Source organism: Sinocyclocheilus grahami, unplaced genomic scaffold (genome assembly GCF_001515645.1).
Source record: "Sinocyclocheilus grahami isolate Dianchi unplaced genomic scaffold, SAMN03320097.WGS_v1.1 scaffold704.1, whole genome shotgun sequence".
In the NCBI taxonomy this organism is placed as follows: domain Eukaryota; kingdom Metazoa; phylum Chordata; class Actinopteri; order Cypriniformes; family Cyprinidae; genus Sinocyclocheilus; species Sinocyclocheilus grahami.
Window position 1 is genome coordinate 295,551 of NW_015505883.1, and position 24,540 is coordinate 320,090.

Below are 24,540 nucleotides of genomic sequence, written 5' to 3' on the forward strand. Positions count from 1 at the left end.
TCACATTGTATATAGCTTCAAAGAGTTGAGACATTCAAATCTTATTTGCTTATTATTACTCCTTTTGCTGTTGTTGCAGTTTGTGCTTTATTATTGTTATTTTTATTCAGTATTTGTATTTTAGCAATTGTAATTGTGCAACATTATGGTGAGAGGGCATTGTTTTCATGTGTTTCCTATTATTAGATTATTATTACTGTTATTAACACCCTCAACCTTTATTGCAGTGTGCGCCAGAGTCAGTCGCTCCCAATTATTGTTTGTTTTGCAGTGACAATAGCAGTTGTGTTGTGCATACTGCAGTCAATTGGCACTACAGTAGATTTCAAAGTCAACGAGGCACTCATTCCATAATTTGTTAGTTTTTTTCTTTCCTGTGAAGTTCAATCAGTTGTTTGGTCTGTGGAATAGATGTGAGAGGACATTCGAAAGTGAAGCTTTAATATACAATCAAATTTAGCAGACTCTTCTTAATGAACTGAAAAAGTGCAAAAACAATCAGTTTGTAGGAAAAAAGACAACAAACAAAAAAAGAGCTGTTAGAGAAATGATCAAAAAGACTTAAGCTCTATTGGCAGCGTATATTTGACTCCCTCAGTTTCTACATTAACGCACTTAGAGTATGGTCTATGGAGCATTCCAGAGGGTTTAAAGCTCTAAAAAAATCACTTATATTAAAGCTCCAGGCAAAATAATAGACTAGGAGCCACTGGCTTCTAAAATGAAACATTGTCTTTTTGTCTTTTTTGGTCAACAAATTATGTAATTGCGGTAACACTTTAGTATAAAGAGCAATTCTCACTATTAACTAGTTACTTATTAGCATGCCTATTATTAACATTTTGGCTGTTTATTAGTATTTATAAAGCACATATTCTGCATGACCATATTCTACATCCCTAATCCTACCCAATACCTAAACATAACAAATACCTTACTTACTATTAATAAGCAGCCAATTAGCAGTTTATTGAGGTAAAAGTCGTAGTTAATGGTTTGTTAATAGCGAGAACTGGACCTTAAAATAAAGTGTGACAGTAACTGCTATAGATTATAGTGATGCTTGTTCAGATTCACCTCAGTCATGGAGTTCACAACTTCCTACTTTAGCATTTAATATCAGTAAATATTATGTGCTTTGAGGAAGGGGTGTTTCAGGATAAAGATTATAACGATTTAAGTTATATAGACTACGATTTTTAATAGTTGTATTTAGTAAAAATGTCTTTCAGTTGAATGTTGTCACTAAATGTGTGCCATAAATATTACTCCGCTTTGGTTTTTTCAGTATTAGGCTACTGAATTGTGGTTCAGTGAGAGAGTCAGTTGTGAACTTAGTAGCGGCTCTGAACAATTTCCCAACTAAGTCTGATTCAAACAGCTAATTCAAGAGCGAGCTTGAGGCTGTTACGTGTATCTTTCTTACTTCAAGAACCGAGTCATTTTGTTACGAATTAAAAATCCTGCTCTGTGTTGCGTCACGTGCATGAACCATTAGGGCCAGTGTTGCCAGATTGGAGCTCACCAAAAACCAGCCACTCCAACAAAAAAAATGCCCAAAACTTTAACTGTCAAAATAATGTTATAGAATGTTATTGCCATGTCAATCAAGGTTGATAAGGACCACTTTTAACTCTTTGAAACAAAATAATGGTGACACAAATAATATAAAAATAGATCAATTTCCCAGTAAAATGGATCAAATCAGGGCAAATACATAATGAGAATGACCAAATATGACTAAAATATGCAGGCAGACACGATGTCAAAACAGCAAGAAATTGACTGATACCCTTTAAAAAACACATCAATCATTTTCAATGCCAACAGTCAGAATAAGTCAATTTAAATACAAAAAGTACCCAATATAAGTCATTGTGTTATGGAGAGAACAGAGGAAGTGGATCCATGTGCAGAGCTTTATTCACAGGCGTGGTCACAAACAGGCATGGGTCAATAAACAGCAAACAGACTTGAATGAGGCAAGACAAAGAGTATTCCTAGGGCAGGCGTGGGTCATCGATCAGCGAACGTAATCCAGAGGGCTTGACAAAAGGGGAAATCTGTAAACACGAGCAATAGTCAAAGGACCGGAAAACAGGCAAGGCAAAACTAGACTAAGACTAGAACTTGGAAATAAACAATGGCTAACGAAATGGCTCCATAACGTAGCTATCACTGACTAGCGATATGCGCATACAATACTCGACATTGAATGGTGGTCTGAGACTGATTTATATAGTGTATGTTATTGGTAGCAGCTGTGTGTGATTGGTTTCAGGTGAGCTTGTGATTAGTTCAATGGAGCATGGGAAATGTAGTCCAGGGTGATGTGTAACAGTCTGTGTAGTGTGAGAGTCCATGTGGAGAGCGGGTGACCTCTGGTAGTGAGTGAACGGAAGTTTATAGACCGGATTCGTGACACATTGGATTAAGCAACTAGCAGGTATTTTAATTAGCAGGCATCTCACACTCATTCATGCACACACCATCTCATTGATGCATACTGTACGATAATCCGACAATAAAAAATAAACGACAACAATAATGTGCTTACCTTCGTGTCGCACTTTAACTTCACACAGAACTAGAGGAAGCCTTTCGTGAAGTACATACTGTAGAAGGTAATACATAACTTTACGCAGTCGAAACTAATCAAGTCCAGCAGCTTTCAAGGATATACCAGTCTGGATAGTTTATAAGATGTCCTGATGCAGGACAGGATCATATAGTCCCATATTCAGTTTAGATTTTGATTAAATTATTCACCTGTGCTCTGATTTCAGAGTTACAATGATATTAGAGCCTTCACGTCATCTCCCTCCACAGGTGTAATTCACGTTTTGAGGGTCGAGTCACTCTCCCACTCTTTACTATATAACTTATATTTAGGCCACTCTGGCATTGTGATCAATTAAATATACAGCTATACATTCAAAATCTGATCCCTTTAAGCAGGGGTTTTCAAATCTGTCCTGGAGGCCCCCCTGCCCTGCACATTTTGTATGTCTCACTCATCTAACACATTTGATTCAACTCATCAGCTCTTTAGTAGAGACTGCCAGACCTGAATTGGGTGTGTCTGATAAGGGAGACATATAGCTGGGGGGCCTCCAGGACAGGTTTGAAAACCCCTGCCTTATCGCACTTAAAACTTACACTCGTGAACCATCACATCTGTCTGCTGATCCCTACTGAGTGGCTAAAAGGCAACATCAACATCAGCCGACTCTGCAGAGGGCGTGTGTGTTTAGTAACATCATGATGACTGATTGGATGCAATACATGCACACTTGGGTTTTGTTTGTTAACCAATTAGCCTATAAAAATTTAGATGTTTCAAAACCGGCAAACTGACCCCCAACCAGCCCAAATTTTATCCACACACACAAACCAATTTTTACCCACACAATCAAATTCCAAACTGCCGAATTGGACAGGAACCCACCCAATTTAGCTCACATTCTAACGAGATGATTGAGGAAAATGCATTTGAGCGCAAAGGCTTTCACAACTTGATTTTATATTATTCTTGTGCATTTTAGTCTAAAGTCTTGTATATTAATATAAAAGTGTGTTATTTGAACTATAAGTCATTTTTGGTTTACATGATCTAAAATTCAGATCTAAATTTGATCAGACAAGGTAAGCGGTTTTATCACAATAGTTTTGTGATAACATATATTTAGATTGATTTGTTGTTTTAGAATGGAAGCATCATGGGTTTTAACATTTATTGCAGTCTATAGACTTTTATTGTAAGTGCATTACTGTATACACATTTTTTTGTTTGTTTTACAAACTGAGAGATGAGTTAAAGTTATAACTGCCAATCATCAAATCCATATGTTCGTAAAATGATTTACATGAAGTGCTATGACACAAACTGAAAATGGCACGTTGATCCTGCTACACACAAGTCTTCAACTCCAGAGTTTCCAACTGCATGTTGTTCAACTCAAACCAGCCTGCAGCTCTCTTTAGATCCATCAAGTTTTGCTCTGGCTTCTGTAACACTTTAATTTTCTTAGTAAATTTTGTATTCTTGGTCTTTGCTGCTGGTGGTTCTAGGCCTGGAAGGGAAGGGGTGGGTGGAGGGTTTTCTTGCCAAACTGAATGTAAATGAGTTGTGATTTGTACTGTGCTTTCTTGCTCTGCCTTGAAAAAACAGATCTTAAGAAGTAAACAAAAAAAAGTTTGTGTCTGACAATCCAGCATGACCTGCAATATGCTGCATGGGCTACAGAGCAAGATAAGACAAAGAAGCTAAATTCTAAAGCGCATTCCACCAATGAATCAAACAGGTGAGAGATTCCTAACAAGTTTTAAACTGACCTCGCAACATACTCTGTGCAAGTACGTAAATGATTCTAGCTGAAATGTGTCAGACCACTATTTATAGCAACGCTGAAATCTGTTGCATTGCATTGTGTCTTCTACAGTCATTTTTATTCTTTCAGGTCAACTACTGTCATGGCGGAGCAAGTAAACAGTTGTCATGTTAATTGCTCGCGCGCTAAACATATTCAACAAAGCAAATGCATTGACCAAATATTTGCGTCTGCATACTTGTGGAAAGGTATATTTCTGGCCATACTGTTCAATAGCAACTCGAAACAATTGCACCCCAATCGCATCTTATTCACACTAATTATCATTGGTATCACATTATCTATGACAGTGAATCTCAACCTTTTGGCGTACCGGACCCCAGTCCAATTCAGAACCATCCTCAAGGACCCCCAGAACAAAATGTACTCATCTATGTATCATTTGTGTCTTTGCGAGGACCAAATACAGTCAAGTATAATGCAAGTTAGCTGACTTGTCCAGTATTTGGCCATATCATCTTTCTCTTTGTCAAAATATACAACATTTATACAAAAATTCATAATTTATACGGACCCCCTGGCCTTACGTCAAGGACCACTAGGGGTCCAGGGACCCCTGGTTGAGAAACACTGATCTATGAGATACACACAAACATATGCAAACACTGTTAAGTCAATGTCTTCAATACCTACCTGATAAACTGCTCTTGTGAGATACTTTTTGATATTTACTTTTGTTCTGTTTGTATTCGCTGTTGGTGTAAACAACTGTGTTTTCATTATTCTGTGGTGGTTTATGGGATGTGGCTTGAGGTGCCATGTCATGTGACGGGGCGTTTATGACACAGTAAATTAATACACTGCAGCAGCACAGCTCTTAAGGGTATAAAACTAAATTTACAAAAATGTTACCCTGTCAAGTAGTGTCTTTATTTCATCATTTTATGTGTATTTTAACAAATTCCTAATCTTACTTGTCCTGCGCTGTTTGTGCTACACTGAGAAACATTTGGCGTAGAAACAATTTTTACTCAACTGCTAATAAATTGAAGTGAATTACAAGAAACAGCAAGTAATACATTGAATTCAACTTGAAATTTTCAAGTGGAAAGACTGAAATAGTGATAAGACTTACATTAAAGGGGGACCAATCCTTGGGTTGGATGTTTTTACTTTGGGCCAGTAAGTAACCAACTAGAAACCATTCAGAAGACCTTAGGAACCACTAGCCCTGGCGATCTTGGTGGCAACTTTAGCCTTGGCAAGCACAGACAATTTTATTCAGAAGGAAAAAAAATACTTTCATTCAGCGCAGCAGTCTCAAAAACATTTTTCCTGTAAGTGTTCTTCAGATTCAGTCTCAGAAAATGAAACGTTGCCCCTTAATTAAATCTCATGTCATGCCAGAAGACAGCCAGTGGTCACTTGACTGGTCAGCGCTTGAAAACTGCCAATTATGTTTTTCCTGCACACTAGATGTCATTACCATGTGTTGTATGTGTGTGTGTTATGAGACACTACTCCAGCACAACAACTGAAGCCGCACTTGAGAAATGGTTCCAAAATGTAGGACATGGACGTTTAATCATAATAGAGCTAAATAAAATGTGTACTCTGATGTTCTGCTTCACTGAGCTTCTACACGGCCTTTTAAAATGCATGATTTCTTCCCCTGTAAATATCTGTTCCTTAGGCTTGTTATAAAGACCACAACAGTAGATTACTAGAAAGGAATCAAGTTACAGTATATTCCAGGATCACAGTTATGGAAGTTTCCACTTCTATATGGAAAGTTCCATAGATTAAATAGTGCAGATAAATGGAATTACATGTGTGCCACCATCAGATGCTTGTGGAAATATGAAATAAACCCATAAAAAAGGGAAGATATTTTGATATTTAATTGATTTGCCCTTTGAATTGCTGTGAATGTCCATCCACAAGCAGTCTTTGGTTTTTTTAGGGTATTCAGCGGTTTTTGTCTCAGCTATTATTTTCCTTTCTTTTGCAGAACTGGCAGGAATATCTGACAGAAGGCCAAAATGTGGATACATCTAAGTCTCTAAGCATTTTTTCTAGAAGTAACAACCCGGGAGACAGAAACATTCCATGATTCTATACTGAGCTGTTTGTTTGTGCCACTGCCAGTATGTGCTGAGATACGCTTATGCGAGGACACTGACCCAACCATGTGTCCATGCACACAAATGGTTTTCCAAATGGTTAGACATAGATAGATAGATAGATAGATAGATAGATAGATAGATAGATAGATAGATAGATAGAAGGGAGATAGATGGATAGACAGGTAGATAGATAGATAGATGGAAATATGGACAGATAGATAGAAGGGAGATAGATGGATAGACAGGTAAACAGATAGATGGACGGGCAGACAGACAGATAGATAGATAGATAGATAGATAGATAGATAGATAGATAGATAGATAGATAGATAGATAGATAGATAGATAGATAGATAGATAGATAGATAGATAGACGGACGGATGGATGGAAGACAGACAGACAGACAGGTAGATGGACAGATGGATAGATAGATATGTTTGGGTAGATAGATAGATTGACTAATGGAAGACAGAACGATAGACAAATAAATCACTAACTTACATAACTGCTATTGGTGGAAAAATGCAAATGTTCAGATTAAAATTATCCTGTGGACATAATAGCACAACTTGCCTTTGCCAGGACTTTTCGGGATTGATTGCACTGATGTTTACCTCTGAGTGGAGTGAGAATTCCCTGATGGTTGCGGTAATTAAAATGTTGGAGGCATCAAATGTTGCTGAGTATATGCCACAGCTCACCTCTCTAATGACAGGCTGTGAAGAGCTGTGAGTTTGCATACTAATTACTGCAGTTTGGCCTGGCCCTGCAGAGAGTCAACCTAATTATTTATTGTGTGAGTGTGTATTGCTATAGAGAGATGGAGAATTGCCAGTTTAAATGAAAGTAAGAGTCATGGTTATGAACTATTGTTCAGATGTCACATATGAATACTAAATATTATATTTTACACTGCAAATGTGCCACATTTGTATAAAAAAAAGTATATGAAATGTGCCATTTACATAAACTTTTTTAAATGGAACCTGAAGTGGCATTAAGGTTTCACATTTCTTGCCGATGCTTGTGCACCAAAGCTAATAGGTGCCACTTAGCATTATTGCTTATTTTTGTTACTCTCTGCTAAACTTTGTTTCATTATCAGCTCTAGTCATTCAACTCCCGTTGAAATGAAGGTCTTCCGGTTGCTTTGTCCCTGCAAATCCTTGCCAGTGTGAACGGCCCTTAATTTTATGCGAAGAAGTAGCGAATACCAATGGAATTACAAATAGTGGAGGTCATGTGATCTGTAGTTGGAATGACACAATGTACAGGTGACAAAGCTCATCAACGTATAGGCAGTGTAGACATGTCTAGTAACAAAATGCCTCCATTCTCAATATATGATGTTAAAAAATCATCAATGTTGTATAAATTATAGCAAAATAAGACCAAGCGAAGGTATGTTTCATCAGTGATGTGCTCCACTCATGGGAACGGTGGAGAAAGCAATTTTTCATACACCTGCCACAGTTGCAAGTGTCAACACAGGAGAGGGGGAAAAAAGAAATCTGCTTGACATTTTCCTTCTGTCTCCTAAGCAACCTTCCTGAGCAGGCAGTCTTTAGAAGGTGAATACCCCTGGGAACAGAACATGCTGCTTTCTCCTCCTCTGTGCCATATGCTTGGAATGGAACTGCTGCTGTTTTCCCTATTTGACTGCTACCTGTGTTTGTCTCCCCTGCTGTGCATGTGCATCTGAACAGCTTGATTTGTTATAAACCAAGCTGTTATGCTAGAATGTTTGCATTTTATTAGCACAGGAATCTTGATCAAGTTAATCTTTCTTGTTGCACTATTATCTACTATACTCAACATTCGCTACCAGTTTTACATTAGTCATTATTTACACACCCTCATGTAATTTATATTTTGATAAAATAATTTGAAAGAAAACTGTTTTGCCTTCGCATAGGCAAAAAAAATAAATAAAAATAAACACAAAATATTTTCTTTTTTGTTCCACAAAAGAAAGAAAGTCATACAGGTTTAGAATGACATGAAGGTGCATAAAAGATGACAGATTTTTCATTTTTAGATTAACTATTCTTTTAAGTAAACTTTATTTTTTTTGCTAGCCTTTAAGACTTCTGCATGTACTGTAAATTTTATAATTGGCTAATTTTAATCGTTTAAAGGGGTAACTCACCCATAATTGACCATTTTGTCATAATTTACTCACCCTAATGTTGTTACAAACCTGTATGAAGTTTTGTCTTCTGTTGAACACAAAATAAGATATTTTGAAGAATGTTGGTAACCAGACAGCTGCTGGTAGCCATTGACTTTCATAGTATTTTTTCCGTACTGTGGACTAGGAAGCCCATGATTTGTCGCCCTTAATAACTTTAAAGGGGTCATATGATGCAATTTCAATTTTTCCTTTCTCTTTGGAGTGTTACAAGCTCTTGGTGCATAAAGAAGATCTGTAATGTTGCAAAAACTAAAGTCTCAAATCCAAAGAGATATTCTTTATAAAAGTTCAGAGTCAGCCACACCTACCTAAAACGGCTCGTTCTAACACGCCCCCACATATCTACATCACTATGTGGGAAGATTTGCATAACACCGCCCAAATGTTCACGCAAAGAAAGAAGGCGTAACTTTTATTCTCGCTGTTGTCACGGCAGAGAAGAGTCAGGATCCAAGTGCGAGTGCAAAGGTAAGGTTTATTTAGTAATCACAATAACGGAGACACAATGTGATAATCCTCGGGTCCTGGTCGGAAACAGAGCTCCACAGAGAAATCCCTTCAACCACTGCGTAAACCAAACCAAGGAGAAGGCTGAAGATCCGTACCCTGACTGAGCGAGAACTGGAAACAGAGAACTGACAGGGAGACAGGGACATGAGAATAACGAACCGACAAACACACATTGAACAGAGTGGCCTATAAAGGGCTCGCTAACGAGTTGCAGCTGGCACGCTCTGATTGAGCACCAGCTGCAACCACTAACGAGTGACGTACGCACATACAAGCACATGACAAGACGCAGAAAGACCGTCCGGACCCATGACAGCTGTAGTATTGTTGCCGCTGCTGCCATGTCGTGAAGACGCTGTGTGCTTCGTTGTGAAAGCGAAACTACTTTGTTTGGTCTTCCAAAAGAGGACGATATCCACTTCGTCATGCCTAGAGCTGATCTGTGCTGGTCGCTGAGGGAATACATCAACTTTCACCGTGGATGAAGCAGAATCCAGCCCGGGGTCGTCACATGTGGTTGCTGCTCATTCGTCGGATCCGCCGTTCTCTACCCCGCCGCCTCAGCTCACTCTAGCCCGGCCTCAGCGCACGCTAAGCCAGGGCTTCCCCTCACGCTAGGCCGCTGCGTTTTTCGTTGTGAAAGCAAAACTACTTTGTTTGGTCTTCCAAAAGATGACACGACTGGTTAAGATGTATTTACAACAGTGCTCCAGAACAGTTTAACCCAAATATCCAGATGTGTGCAGCGCATTTTATAGAGGACTGTTTCCTGATCCTGGGAGAATAACGTCCGTCTCACGCTTGAGGTATTCGGCCAATCACAACGCATTGGATAGCTGGCCAGTCACAGCACACCTCGCTTTTTCAGACCGATGAGCTTTGTAAAAATCGACACGTTTCAAAAAGGCGGGGCATAGAGGAGAAACAATAATGTACAGTAACTTTAAACCGCATAAACACATTTCATTACACCAAATACACAAAATAATATTCATATGACCCCTTTAAAAGTAATGTAATTTTCATAATTTTCGTCCCAGATATGTCGAGACACACTACTTTTAAATTTTGGCATAAATGTGTGGTGTGAACTCTTTCTGGGAATTACTGTTACAGTCTGCTGCAATTTTCTTGGCAAACACACTATGACAACTTTAAATGTGCAGAGAGTATTTGATAACCATGTGACCGCTTACTGTGTGCAGTCTTGTATTTCCTGTCATTAGTGGGATCCTGAGGGAAACTATAGTGGAGATGTCGAGGAGAGGTGTGAAGACTTTGGCAGAGGCTGTGTAACAGAAGGACTCTCATTAGAAGAGGGAACATCAACACCAGAGACTGACATGTACAGTAAGGTGCCACCAACTCCTCGAGGAAGGTGTCGAACGAACGACACAGCTACTGATCCTACCGTAATCCACAACTGTTACAGTTAGCTTTTGAAAGTTGGAATGTTCAGCATTAAATTCAAACTGTGATCTTGCTTGCCACACAGTAACCACTAATTCACTCAAAGATTAAAAAGTCTCATCAAGTCAGTCAGCGGTTTTTACGACCAACTGGGGATTCACAGAGTGGGAATAAATGAGTTGTGGGTGAAAGGTCCTTTTTGCTAGAGGGTGTTTACATATTCAGGTATATACAGTGGATCTTACATATTTCTAACACGACACACATACCACAAACATGTTGGAGACAGCAGTCCCTCCAAAATCACACTGGAGAAAAACAGCATGCAAACATAAAATGTCAGAATTCACAGTATTCATAAACAGTAGGGTGGAAAGTCCCTGGATGATATTTCTGGTGATATTCTGGGGTGCACATACACTGGACACTTTACTGTCCCATGAGACCACGGGAGAGGATCTGTGAATGGCAGTGGATGGCAATGACAACATAATGAATGTAGTTAGTCCTTATTACATTCATGCTACATAAATTCATACTATATAGAACATACTTTTTAATGGCCACAAAGTAATTATTCAAAAGAAGTAGAGAGTATGCAGTTTCAGAGCCACTGGATTGAATCAGGGGGTGTTTACATGACACCGTTTTCAACTAAAAGTGGAAAACATTTCATGTTTTTTGGTCATTTATTTTACACAACAATGGCGTTTTGGGGGCCTGAAAATGCAAATGTTTGAAAATGGGTTTCAAGGTGTACGTTTATGAACACAATACCTTTATCGTCTCTGTGTAAACTACAAAAGTGTGAATTTGTGAAAATGGTGACAATGGGCATGTGTATTACATGATCAATCTATAGGTATGTGAGCAGGCTTAGTGTTTCTTTACAAAGTGACAGCGCCAACTACTGGCCAGAACATACAAAATACAGTGAATATAGTTGTTTTCAGGATCTGTGTGAACAGGGATTGTTTTAAAAAGCGTTGTTGCCCGTACACTAAACTTTTCAAAAGCACAAATGAAAAACATTTGCATTTTTAGTACATCATTGTCATTTAAACCTACCCTCAGTCTGATGAATCTTTCTGATGAATCCTTCACTTGAATGAACTGCACCGAATCAGTCAGAGCATCTACTTAATCAACAAGTGACTCACTCACAGAATTTTAAGTTTGATGCCAGTGCATCATTTATTTAAAATAGCCATTAGCCTGCTCTTAGGCTTACTTGCTGTGCCATCAAGAAAGCAATAATATATTGTCTATCTATAAAATTATTTTAATTTCAGAGCTATATATTTTATGCTATTATCTTAATCTGTATCCTTTACTTCACACTCATGTTTTTTTTTAGCTTAACATATCCTCATTATAATGCAAATTGACAAGTAGGCTTACCCAATGTAGTAAGGAAAATAAAACCGAGACAGAACAGAAAAGGTTTTTTTCTCCTCTCATATTTCACTTCAAAGTGTTTTTTGGTGGGTCTTGTGGTTATATCTCTGTGGGTCCTAGCATGAGAAGTTTGGAACTCCTGGTCCATACAACTCGTGCGATATTTTCCAAATCTTCTGACACCATGCAAATTTTGGGTGATCTATTCCTCCATTCTAAGACATTCTATTTTAATATAAATATAGGGTAACACTTTAGTTTAGGGACCAATTCTCACTATTAACTAGCTGCTTTTTAGCATGCATATTACTAGCATTTTGACTGTTTATTAGTACTTATAAAGCACATATTAATACCTTACTCTGCGTGACCATATATTAGATCCCTTAATCCTACCCTATTCCTAAACTTAACAACTACCTAACTAACTTTTAATAAGCAGCAAATTAGGATTTTTTTAAGGCAAAAGTTGTAGTTAATTAGTTAATAGTGAGAAATGGTCCCTGACCTAAAGTGTAACCAAATAAGCATTTAAATTAGCCAGATATTGTGAAGATACTGTAGATTTGTCATTATTAACCAAATAATGTTTTATATATTTAGAGTAAACCGGAACACTGTGACAAGTATATGTGAACTCAGTGCGGTCAACATATAAAGAGATCCCAAAGTCACAGTCCAGCACACTCCTGTCCTCAACAGCTCTTCTCTGAGTCTCAATAGAACACTCCACACACTCTCTCACTGTGCTTGTCTTGGTTGCCATGGTAATTTCCAATGCCCTGCTTCCAACACATTGCAGACTTTCTAAAAATAATATCTATCTAAATAATAAAATCTGTAGTCTGTATTGTTTTTATTACTATTGCACCTTTTATCTCTCTCTCTCTCTCTCTCACTCACTGTCTCTCAATTTTACACTTTAATTAGCTTTTAGGGCAGATATAGTACAAGTGTCTGTGGCTTCTATTCTTTGGTATTCTTAGAAATATTCATAATTGTACATTTGGAATCATATAAATTTCAAATAGGAACCTCATAAATAAAAAAAACAAAAATACTCAAATGGTGTTATATAGCAGTGGTGGATAAATGCTCATATTTGTGGAGGCATATTTTTGCTTCTTATAAGTGAGGCAGAATGTGCCTATGCTTGACAGTCAGCCTTCTAGACATTTACAATAATGCAGTGTAATTGAATCCACAAACCCAGTGAGCAGCTCTCGCTCCTGGAGTTTTGCTCCATCTCATCCACTCTGACAATGTCACATCAGAGAGTGCAAAGGCGTGAACAGTATTTCTTCATAACCTTCTGATTATTGGAACTGGGACATTGTGAAGAATAACATAAGACAAATGCTCTTTCTTTTTTCTTCAAGCCAGTGTGCCAGTGTTATATAAGGATCATCTTCAAGAAACAGTGTCCTCATGACTTAGAGCTGATATAATAAATGGGATATAATTGAACTTTGTTACATGAACTGATTTAGATTTAACTTTGCAAAACAAAAAAACAAGAGAAGGAAATAATTAGAATTCGACCTGAATCATGTTTTAACTGTCTATATATGTAGTTTATCAATTTATGCATTTTCTGAAAAATGCTTTTTGTTTAACATTGTTATGCTGTGAAAGCACTTTTTCAATCACATAGTTCAATCCAAGGTTTCTCTTCAAGTTTATATCAGTTTTTCATAATGTTTACACTTTTGTACACATATTGGCCTCATCAACTGTTCAACTCTGTTATGTGGACAAAACTGTATACTGACTGCAAATAATGTGGCATGGTGCAATGATATGTGCAAGCCCATTATTAGACCATTTATCAAAAAAATGTACTGTTTTAAAATAAAAGTCCACATGTTTTGAAAGAGAATTGTTTATTCTGATTATAAGAATATGATTTCCAAACTTATTAACAAGGGTTGAAATAATGTTGTGTTTTACGGTTTGGACTTAGGATCATTCAAAAAATAGCTAAATAATTTTTATTCACAGCAAGGCTGAAACTACATATTTAGGATTCATGGTACATTTAAAGGGTTAGTTCACCCAAAAATGAACATTAGCCCATAAATTACTCACCCTCAAGTCATCCTAGGTGTATATGACTTTCTTGTTTCAGACGAATCCAGTCGGAGTTATATTAATATTGTCGTTGATCTTTCAAGCTGTTTAATGCCACTCAGCGGGTGTTGCAGTGCTTCAGTCCAAAAGAAGTTAAATAAAAAGCGCCCATCCAAAAAATAAATCCTCACATGGCTCCGGGGGGTGAACAAAGGCCTCCTGTAACGAATCGATGCGTTTTTGTAAGAAAAATATCCATATTCAAAACGTAATAATCACTTTAATGTAGCTTGTGCTCACTGTTGTCACTGGAAGCAGTTCCGGGAGCAAGACGTATGAGTTCAGCGTTGCGCATGTGCCGGTGAGTCTCGTGAAAACCAACGTTTGTTAACAGGAGAAAAGAAAGGAAAACCAGTCTCCTCTTGGCTTATATCGAAATCCTCTGACATTCCTCTTTGCAAATCCTCATTTTATACTCCTAATTAGTGACCGTTGTTTTGTTTGATTTCTCCCCTGCGCTTCTGCGTTCGTCACTTCTGAGCGGCGCATACGCAAAGCTGACCTTATACATCATCTGCCCGGAGCTGCTTCCGTGTAGGACTGTTGGCGCAAGCTACATTAAAGTGATTATTACGTTTTGAATATGGATATTTTTCTTTTAAAAAACGCATCGATTCGCTACAGGAGGCCTTTGTTCACCCCCCAGAGTGAATGAGCTTTTTATTTAACTTCTTTTGGACTGATGCATGCAACACCCGCTGAGTGGCATTAAACGACTTGAAAGATCAAAGACAATTTATAATATAACTCCGACTGGATTCGTCTGATAGAAGAAAGTCATATACACCTTGGATGACTTGAGGGTGAGTAATTTATGGGCTAATTAAAAATTTTTAGGTGAACTAACCCTTTAAGAATTAGCCATGTAAAACTGTCACTATATGTCCCTTAAAGTTCATAAAGTTCAGCAGTTAACGTTTTCCATATCAAATATATGCCACTGTATGCTGAGATTGACTCCTAATTATTATTAAAAAAATGACAAGGAGATCTATAGAGAGATCAAACATGTTGCAACTCGATTCACAAATTTCCAGCAGATACCCATAAGCAAGATCTTCTTTATTTCTGTCATTTATTACAAATAAGCTTCCAACATATGTTTACATAGAGCCTTGACTGATCCTGATTTAATTGGTGACTGGCAGAGGAAATAGGATGTACAGTGTAATTGAAATATAACTTTTTGGTTACTGAGGAGCCAGGTCATAACATTGCTGTTTAATATCAGCTGCTTCAGTGAGGTAGACATTGAGACAATTCAGTCACAGAATATCAAGAGAAAAAGCACAGAAGCAAACACTACACACACGACACTTCAATGGTCAATAAACATAGCTTATCACAAAGGAACACTTTCACTTGAAAATGTTGTAACCATTGCATCTTCGTAAAAGATTTTCAATACTAATAAGCTAATCATTCCATAAAGACAGACATCTTAGATGTTAATTGGAAAGCCGTTAGGTGGTACACACGTATTCAGAAAAAGAGAACAGTCTTAAAGAGAGAAAAAATTCTATACATTTTACGCAAAAAAAAAAGTATCTTAGTGCACCATTGAGCAATACATAAAATTAAATAATCATTCCACATACACCTAAATATACAGAAAAGATTATATACCTAAAGTAGGTATTGTCATATAAAGTAACATGTAAAATGTAACATACCAGCAGTTTCAATATCTGTGACAGCTCTACGCACTTTGAAATACTTGGCCTGAACCATTTAAATGTAGAAATATCTCTCATATAAAGATAGATAGATAAACATTTCTACAAAGCTATTGAATAGCAGCAAAAAGGTTATCATCGCTTTTAAAGTTTTGCTATAGCTCATAATTATGGCAACAAATATTCTTATCTTAGATAAGAGTGTGTCTGTTCTTAACTTACAAGGTTGTAATAAGCCAACTAATGCAATTTACTATTTAAAAAAAATATTATTCACAAAAATTGCAAACAAAAACTGTGAAATAAAATTCTTATTTATAGCTAACCCCCACTGGACTGGGTCATTTAGCATAAACATTTTTTGACTATCTACAATTGTAAATAGGTGAGCAAATCATCTAGTCACTATGATATAACAGTCACTTTATGTGAAGTAACAATCTACACAAGTCTTTCGTAAGTAAGCCTTGGAGTAGAATGCGTCGAGTATAATCCCATACAATGGAAATGTAAACTTATGACATGGCACACGTTCATAAACTAACAGTCTAAAAAATTCCAAAAGCTATTTCGGATGTAACAGTTCTCGTCATTTACTTTCATCGCCAGAAATACTGTTAATGGTTGAAGAATGTGGCAAACGAAATATTTCACATGAACATTTGGATGGCATCAAAAAAATCATGGCTACTGATTGCTTATTTTCTTTGACACTATCATTTGGACCATACTGCCAAATGTTCATGCTCAGATAACTTACTGAACATCACTAAACTTACAGTAAACTTAAACTTAAACACAGCACAGGCAAGAGTATAGAATTAATTCTGTGTCATTTAGGGTTAAATTGTAGTGGCTTTAAAGGCCTTTATCTAAATTGATTCCAAGAGGCATCAAAATAAAACTTGTTCAAGTTGACCAAGCTCACATGTGCATAGTCAAACCTCTGTTTTACGCTCACATAAAACATCAACACATCAAGACAGTCAGTTAAGATAGCTTGAGGAAATACATTTAGTCATTACTATATGTACTTAGTCATTACTGTATGTACAAAGCAAATTTTGCTTTAGAAGTTTCAACCACAAACTATCTATGCACTCTTAATAAGCTCAACCTCAACCTCATCTACAATCTCAGTCTACAGTTAGACCAAGCTACCAAAGTTAGGACTGTTCAGTGAGCCAAAATACAACTCAGCTGAACTGATTTTCCCAATGGTGGACCCATATCCCAGCCCCTCACTCTTTGAAAGGATTTTTGAGAAGTTAGTTTAAAAATCTGGTGACCTCCAGGGTGTTCCAATGTGAATACCTCCTTCTCAGTTGGACTTATGTTCGCCATTCTTGGCCCAGCCTCTGGTCATGGCTGATACCACGATGCTGTACATATTGAGCCAAGCCTGGCGCAGTGGTGTCGTGTAAGCTGGACCCAGGCTGGACTGAAGCATATAGAGCAGGGACTCTCCAACCACCTAAGGAACATGTGAAAGAACCCAATCAATCAATTAATGCTCTGAAAAATCACTTTGACTCTTCCCGAAGATCACTGTCAATCTCACTGTCATCTTTGATGTTTGAGTGTTATGGCTGCTCTATGTCATTTCAGTCATCGTAACTAAACCATGCAGGCAAAGTGTACTCACAGTAAAGGACTGAGTCTTCACCCCAACTGCCTGGTGCTTCCTGCCCAGGTTCGACAAGAAGTCCTCCAATGAATGTAGGTCATCAAGATGGCTCACAGCTGCATCGATCACTAACATCACCTGGACAGATATAAAACCTCTCTTGAGCTGGGTTTACATTACATTTGAGCCCAAATTAGTCAATAGAAAGAAGCATTATAGAAGTGTTCATTTGCCTAAATCACGGGTGTCCAATACTGGAAGGTCACCTCCTGCAGAGTTTAGCTTCATCCTGTTTTAACACACCTGCTTGAAAGTCTCGCTTGGTCAGGGGTTAGAGCTAAACTCTGCAGGAAGGGGGTCTTCCAGGAGCAGGATCGGACACCCTGGTCCTAAATGAACCATGTGGTTCTATGGTGTAACAAACAACAACCAAACATATCAGTTGATCTTTCGACATATGATGGGAGCAAATGCAGCTTCAGGCAATTTTGCTGTAGGTGAGGGATTAGGATTAAAATGTCCATCTAGACATGCCCCTTACTCTTTGTGAGCAACCAACTTTTCAGTTACCGGCCCATCAACTACTTTACCAACAACGCCACTCCAAGGCTGTTTCTCAGTTCTAAAAATACAAAGAACAGTCTTGCGTTCTCATGAAGACTGGTCTTGCCAGGCTGGATACGAGGACACAAAATGCATCTTTTTGAGAATTGAGATATGATATGATCTTGTTGCTCAACTGACCGCCCCAACACATTTTAAGTAGTGGCCCAATTTAAAGCACAATAATTATTAAACATTTACTTATGTTATTTTTTACATTGTTTTATATATTTTTAATTCACCACTTACATGTGTATAAAGAGTATGTATATTAAATATTCCCTATGCTTTGCCAGTCTTAAGATTCTAGATATGCCAATAAAATGACAATATACTTTCTTCATGTCTGTATGACTTTATTAAAATTATACCAGAAAAATCAGCAAATGTTTACTATCACAAGCCGTCACAAGTTTGCGAACTTGCAGAGGGAATGTCTTGCCTTGAGTTAATTTAAAATTTACTTGAATACCTTCTGCTCGTATCCTCTGTAACTGAAATATTACCTCGTGAACATAACAATTCCATGTGGCACCTTGTTCTTCCCCAGACTCTCCCAGCTGTCCCGGATCAGACCTTTATCTTTTTCAGAGAGTTTCTCCATTGTGACCCTCAGTAATGCTGTGTTCCCCAGTCGTCTTTCAGTCGTGTGGCATCAAAATGTCTTCTTCTGTTTAAAGTAGGACCTCCTGATTTCCCATTTCCAGACTTCCAGAGTTCAGTCTTCAGGTATGACCCCCCTGTGAAGTGCCAACATTGCATATCATTTTCCAAGGACAAATAAGACTTATCAGAGGAGCGTGCATTAGAGACTATAGGTTCAAATATATTTCATTTACAAGTTTACTAGTTGCAATGCATTCACATCAATTTTACTGCAAAGCTTTCCAACCGATGCTTCATGCACTCAACATCTAGAAGAGAATACACCTAACTTAGCCCTGACTTTATGGTCACAATAAACAGTTTGAAGCTGACGTACCGTTCCTTCACTGCTCTAGAAGTGACCTTCTTCTCTCACTGGCTTCGTCTGTCTTTCTCTGGCAGACGAAGGTTTCTGTTTGTTCACTGCGAATATGTATATGTCAAGCCTGCTATCCTTGTGTTTGCACTCTCTCTCTCTTTTCCTCTTTGCTCCCCCCGCTCTCTCACACACATGCAAACACTCACTCACTTTCTCTCTCTTTATCTCTCTCTCTCCCTTCTCTGCTGCATCTAACCTCATAGATGCTGCTTGATGTGCATTCAAACTAGGATGAGGAAACCTTTTTGACAATCTTCCTTTTAAAAAAAGGGGGAACAAAAACTTACAAATATTTCAATGTATGTTCTGTTTTTATTCAGTCACACTGTAACTGTCCTAAATTCTCTCACCCCTGTGATACTGTGTTCAAATGGACAATAAATAAGGACAGAATGGAAATATCTCTAATCTTCATTGCTCGTAGCACATGTTATGAGCCATAGCTCCTCCTACAGGTGAGAGTCTGGCACCTTCAGGCACTCCGCATGCATATATAATCGAAGAACACATTTGAATATACTGTTTTGTAGATAAGTGAAAGAACATAAATACTTAAAGTACTTCTGCTTTTAAATAATGGCAAGGCATCATCAATTAATATAACCAAGCAAACAAGTCCTGCATAAGATATTCATACTCACAGACAGTTAAATCAACTGCGTCACTGCATTCTGCCTAGAAGCATCTCTTCATTCTTTAAATAAAGATTCCATTTAGAACCATTTAAAACCATCAGAGACCATTTCAAGTTCCAAGAAAAACTTTCTCTAGTGCTTTAGAAAACCATATGTGTACTAGTGCGCTATACAGAACCAAAACCATCTGAAGAATATATCAAATCTATAATCTACTACATCTACAGTGTAATATCATTAACTTCTCCATAGAGCCCTATACTTAAATGACTATTGATAAGTATGTTCTTTGCTGAACATAAACTACTGTTCGAAAGTGTTTTTTTTTTTAATGAAATTAATACTTTTATTCAGCAAGGATGAAAGTAACAGTGAAGACATATCACATTTTTTATTTCAAATAAATGCTGTTCTTCTTTTTAAAACCTTCTATTCTTCAAGAAATGGATCACAGTTTCCACAAAGCTATTAGGCAGAACAACAGTTTTTTGACTTTAATAAGAAATGTTTCTTGAGCACCAAATAATCATATTAGAATGGCTGCTGAAAATGCAGCTTTCCGTCACAGACATTAAGATTTTAAAATATGTTGAAATTTATATGTTGAAATGTTGAGTTATTTTAAATTGTAATAATATTTCAAAATATTACTATTCATACTCACAGACAGTTAAATCAACTGCGTCACTGCATTCTGCCTAGAAGCATCTCTTCATTCTTTAAATAAAGATTCCATTTAGAACCATTTAAAACCATCAGAGACCATTTCAAGTTCCAAGAAAAACTTTCTCTAGTGCTTTAGAAAACCATATGTGTACTAGTGCGCTATACAGAACCAAAACCATCTGAAGAATATATCAAATCTATAATCTACTACATCTACAGTGTAATATCATTAACTTCTCCATAGAGCCCTATACTTAAATGACTATTGATAAGTATGTTCTTTGCTGAACATAAACTACTGTTCGAAAGTGTTTTTTTTTTTAATGAAATTAATACTTTTATTCAGCAAGGATGAAAGTAACAGTGAAGACATATCACATTTTTTATTTCAAATAAATGCTGTTCTTCTTTTTAAAACCTTCTATTCTTCAAGAAATGGATCACAGTTTTCCACAAAGCTATTAGGCAGAACAACAGTTTTTTGACTTTAATAAGAAATGTTTCTTGAGCACCAAATAATCATATTAGAATGGCTGCTGAAAATGCAGCTTTCCGTCACAGACATTAAGATTTTAAAATATGTTGAAATTTATATGTTGAAACGTTGAGTTATTTTAAATTGTAATAATATTTCAAAATATTAACATTTTTACTGTATTTTCGATCAAATTATACAGACTTGGGAGACTTCTTTCAAAATGTTAAGAATCTTATCTAACTTTCAAATGGTTGTGTAAGTTACAGAAGCCTATAATGTCAAATAACTATTGAAGAAACTTTATTTTTAAATTTTTAGTTGGCAATTTGACATCCCTTGAACTTGAACATGTTATGAATGAAAGAAATGGATCGCAAAGCACATTTTGAAATGTATCCAGCCACATCATAATATTGTAACCTGTGTATTTAAGTTAAATTAAAACAGTCACCAATGTCCAGATTAACACGCTCAGTTCCTGACATTTTTTTTATTATGGAATCATAGTAAAATCCTCTGATTATTTTATTGTTTTATTCATATTTGCAGGGATTCCCTGAATAATTCGCACCTTATGTCCTACCTGATTCAGAGCTATATCTAGCATGTTATCAACGTACGGGACATTCGGTTGTGACAGCAAGACCCAAAGCACTTGAAGATAGTGTGACAGGAGACAGCACAGTTGCCATGGCGACCTCGCAGGAGCACTTGAACTTTCAGTTATCTGACACTTAAAGCTCAAGATAGAAGCAGTCACTCAAACGTGGCGTTCTGTCCTCCTTAAATGACTTGACTGATGTGTGTGCATGAAACAGACAAGATGGACACTTGGAGTTTGCCAGTCGGCTTTATTGAATCTACATATTTAACAGAGGCAAAATAAAAAATAATTCGGAGAATAATAGCATTAAATTACGTTGACATTTTCAGAACGCAAGGCTGAAGTTTTCTTTTTGTCAAAATAATAAACCCAAATATGAAGTGGTACTGAATTTAGCTAGATGCTAATGCCTACATGCAAAATAAAACTATTTGTATTCAGGAGTGCTGTTGTATCAAGCCACTACTTTATGACGTGATAGCCTATATTTTTTGCAAAATTACAATAAAAATGTATTTCATCAGAATGCATGGCTACTTTTGAATAGTCACTACTGGAGAAGGATACTTTTTGCAAGAATAATGGTGCAATTTCATATCCATATTTATAATTTAGCTCATATTAGTTCATATTTATAATTTTGGAAGCCGTAATTACAACATCAGGTCATTCAAATCAATTTGGTCGAGCAAATTACAAAAAAATTAAATTAATTGAATTAGGTTAATAAATTGCAACAAAATGCAAAAAGGTTTTTTAATTCCTCAAAATTTTTAAAAAGCACATCAATGTGTTCTTGCTTTTATGATCAGAATTGTTACATGCTCTAGTGTAATTGTCCAATATTATCCTATTTTGTATGCAGCTTAGCCAGTCTTACTGTAAATGAAAAAAAGAAGAAGAATTTCATGTATTTTACTGTAAACTACAGACACTGCATCCAAGTGCAGCAGGAAATGTGTTTTACATCTTTGTTTGCACTTTCGATTCCATTGTTCTGAAGTCAAGTGGGGTTTTTTTTGTTAACATATATTTTCATGTTTTATTTTATAGCATAAAATACATCTGTAATACCATACTCATGATTTTTTTAAAGCATTTACAGTACATGTCTTACAAAAAATTAACAAGTGGTTAAATGGGACTGCAAAGGTTGTCTGGGATATTAAACATCATCACACTGAAAGTGTACACTCATCTACTCTAGTCCGCTTTTCTAAAATTGTTGTGTTTATTGTATTCCTGCAAATAAATACTTGTTGGAAACTTAGTGATGACCTTAAAGTCATGCAACTGTGTAGTTTATTTGTAGTTTAACTTTATCTTTTCACTTAGCAATAGTATTTAGGCTTAAAATTCATAAAAGTTGTGTTCATTTGTGAAGATTATCGTGATGAAAACATGTAAGACTCATAAACTTTTGTTGTTCACAGAGCTACATTTCTGCGATAATCCAAAAGCCAATAGAAAAAATCCAGTGTGATGCAAACTTCTAGGTTGGCCTAAAAAATACAGCATCCCTGCAGCATCCCGTCCTCATTGTTTTTTCCACTGACACACCCCAAATCTGAAACTCGATGCTCAAAGAAAATCAAATGTTTCCCCATTTCTACGACTTTGTGGTGATGTTCATATACACACAATCTGTAAATACACTTTTCGAAATGACGCACCAAACTGCTGCCAGATCTTGACCCCCTGACTCTCCCATTACCAGTGCAAGACGTAATTCTACTGTATACTAGTATAAGAAAAGGAACAAAGCCCTACTGTACTTCCACTTAAACCTCATTTATCCATGACAAAAAAAGTATTTCCAAAACAAACTGAATGGGTATCATGAGGTGAAACTGGGCGGTCATTTTCAAATGCGTAGTTCATGCTTTTCATTTTTCAGTGTCATCACTTCTTAAACCACTAAATATACAACTTATACAACAAAATGGACAGGACTGGCTATCATATTTTCACCAAAAGTGCAATTTTAGCCTTTAAAATACACTGCATGGTACACGGCTTATTTAAACTAATTATGTTCCATCTTAAGATCATCATGTAACAGGAAAAGCAGAAATCATGACTCAAAATCTTTGCATTCCATTACACAGAAACACAAATTCCTATAATTCCCTTAAAAAAATGAAAATCCAACCAGGACTGAAGAAGTCAGTTGGAGTAAAAAGCTCTTGATGTTGCCAAATGCACTAGCTGTTTACTATGACTCTCAGAACAGCCTGACTTCAGGAATGAGAATTTCAGATGGACCTTGTGCTAAAGAAGAGTTGTCTTAGAATGTTATTTGTGTATTTATTCAAATGGAGTTTCATGAATAAAGCTAGTCTCTGTGACAGACCCTTGTTTTGTTTACTGTGTGGAGACGTGCTGGTATCGCGTTTGGTCTCGTTCTGTATCGCGTATCTTGTCAGTGTCTGCGCTTGCTTGGCCATTTGTTGTGGAGAAAATAAGGAAAGTGTGTCCAGCTGAATTAATTTAGTATTTTGGTAGACGGGTATAAAAAAAGCTTAGTGTACCGTGGCAGCCTCCTCGTGGGAAGACCGAAGAGTGTAAAGACCATCGACTCTACCGTGCGACTACACCGGGCAGGGACCCCGGCAAAGGATAAGTATCGCTTTTTATTTCTCCTCTTTCCTATTACTTGTTTCGCTTCTGTTTCAGTTTTTATTACCATTTCTTACTATGTGTAAGTTGTTGTTTTTTTAACATGTGTGTTTGGCAGTGTTATTTTTTAGGATTACTGATAAACTACTGTCATTTGATTTGTATTATTTGTATTTTTTATTTATTTAAATTTTAGTTAAATTATGTCTGAATTTATTATGTCTGTATAGGTCTTTTATTAAGTTTTTAGTTTTATTTAATTTGAGTTATTTTAATACTTCAACAAACTAAATGGAAATGAAATAATATATATATTGAATTTACAAATGTGTATGTACATATATATATGTATGTGTGTGTGGTTGTACATACACATATGTAGTTGTTTTTTTGGTGTTTGGCTTAGTGTTATGTAATAATCATTATTATACTCTTATACCTTTTGTTCTTTAATATTTTGAATTGTTTTTAGCTTTATCTTTTGTTTTTCATTTAAATGTTAAGTTTT

General features: G+C 36.6%; 1 protein-coding gene across 1 annotated transcript; it reads right to left on the bottom strand.

The window, feature by feature from the left end:
- Positions 1-16,118: 16,118 nt before the first annotated feature.
- LOC107559871 (neuroglobin) lies at positions 16,119-19,059 on the bottom strand. Its single transcript, XM_016243890.1, has 5 exons — positions 18,989-19,059; positions 18,513-18,746; positions 17,974-18,025; positions 17,422-17,541; positions 16,119-17,250 (listed from the first exon to the last, which is right to left on the bottom strand). Exons 2-5 carry the CDS (start codon positions 18,608-18,610, stop codon positions 17,098-17,100), a joined length of 423 nt encoding a protein of 140 aa, XP_016099376.1. The 5' UTR covers positions 18,611-18,746; positions 18,989-19,059; the 3' UTR covers positions 16,119-17,097.
- Between the last annotated feature and the right edge of the window lie 5,481 nt (positions 19,060-24,540).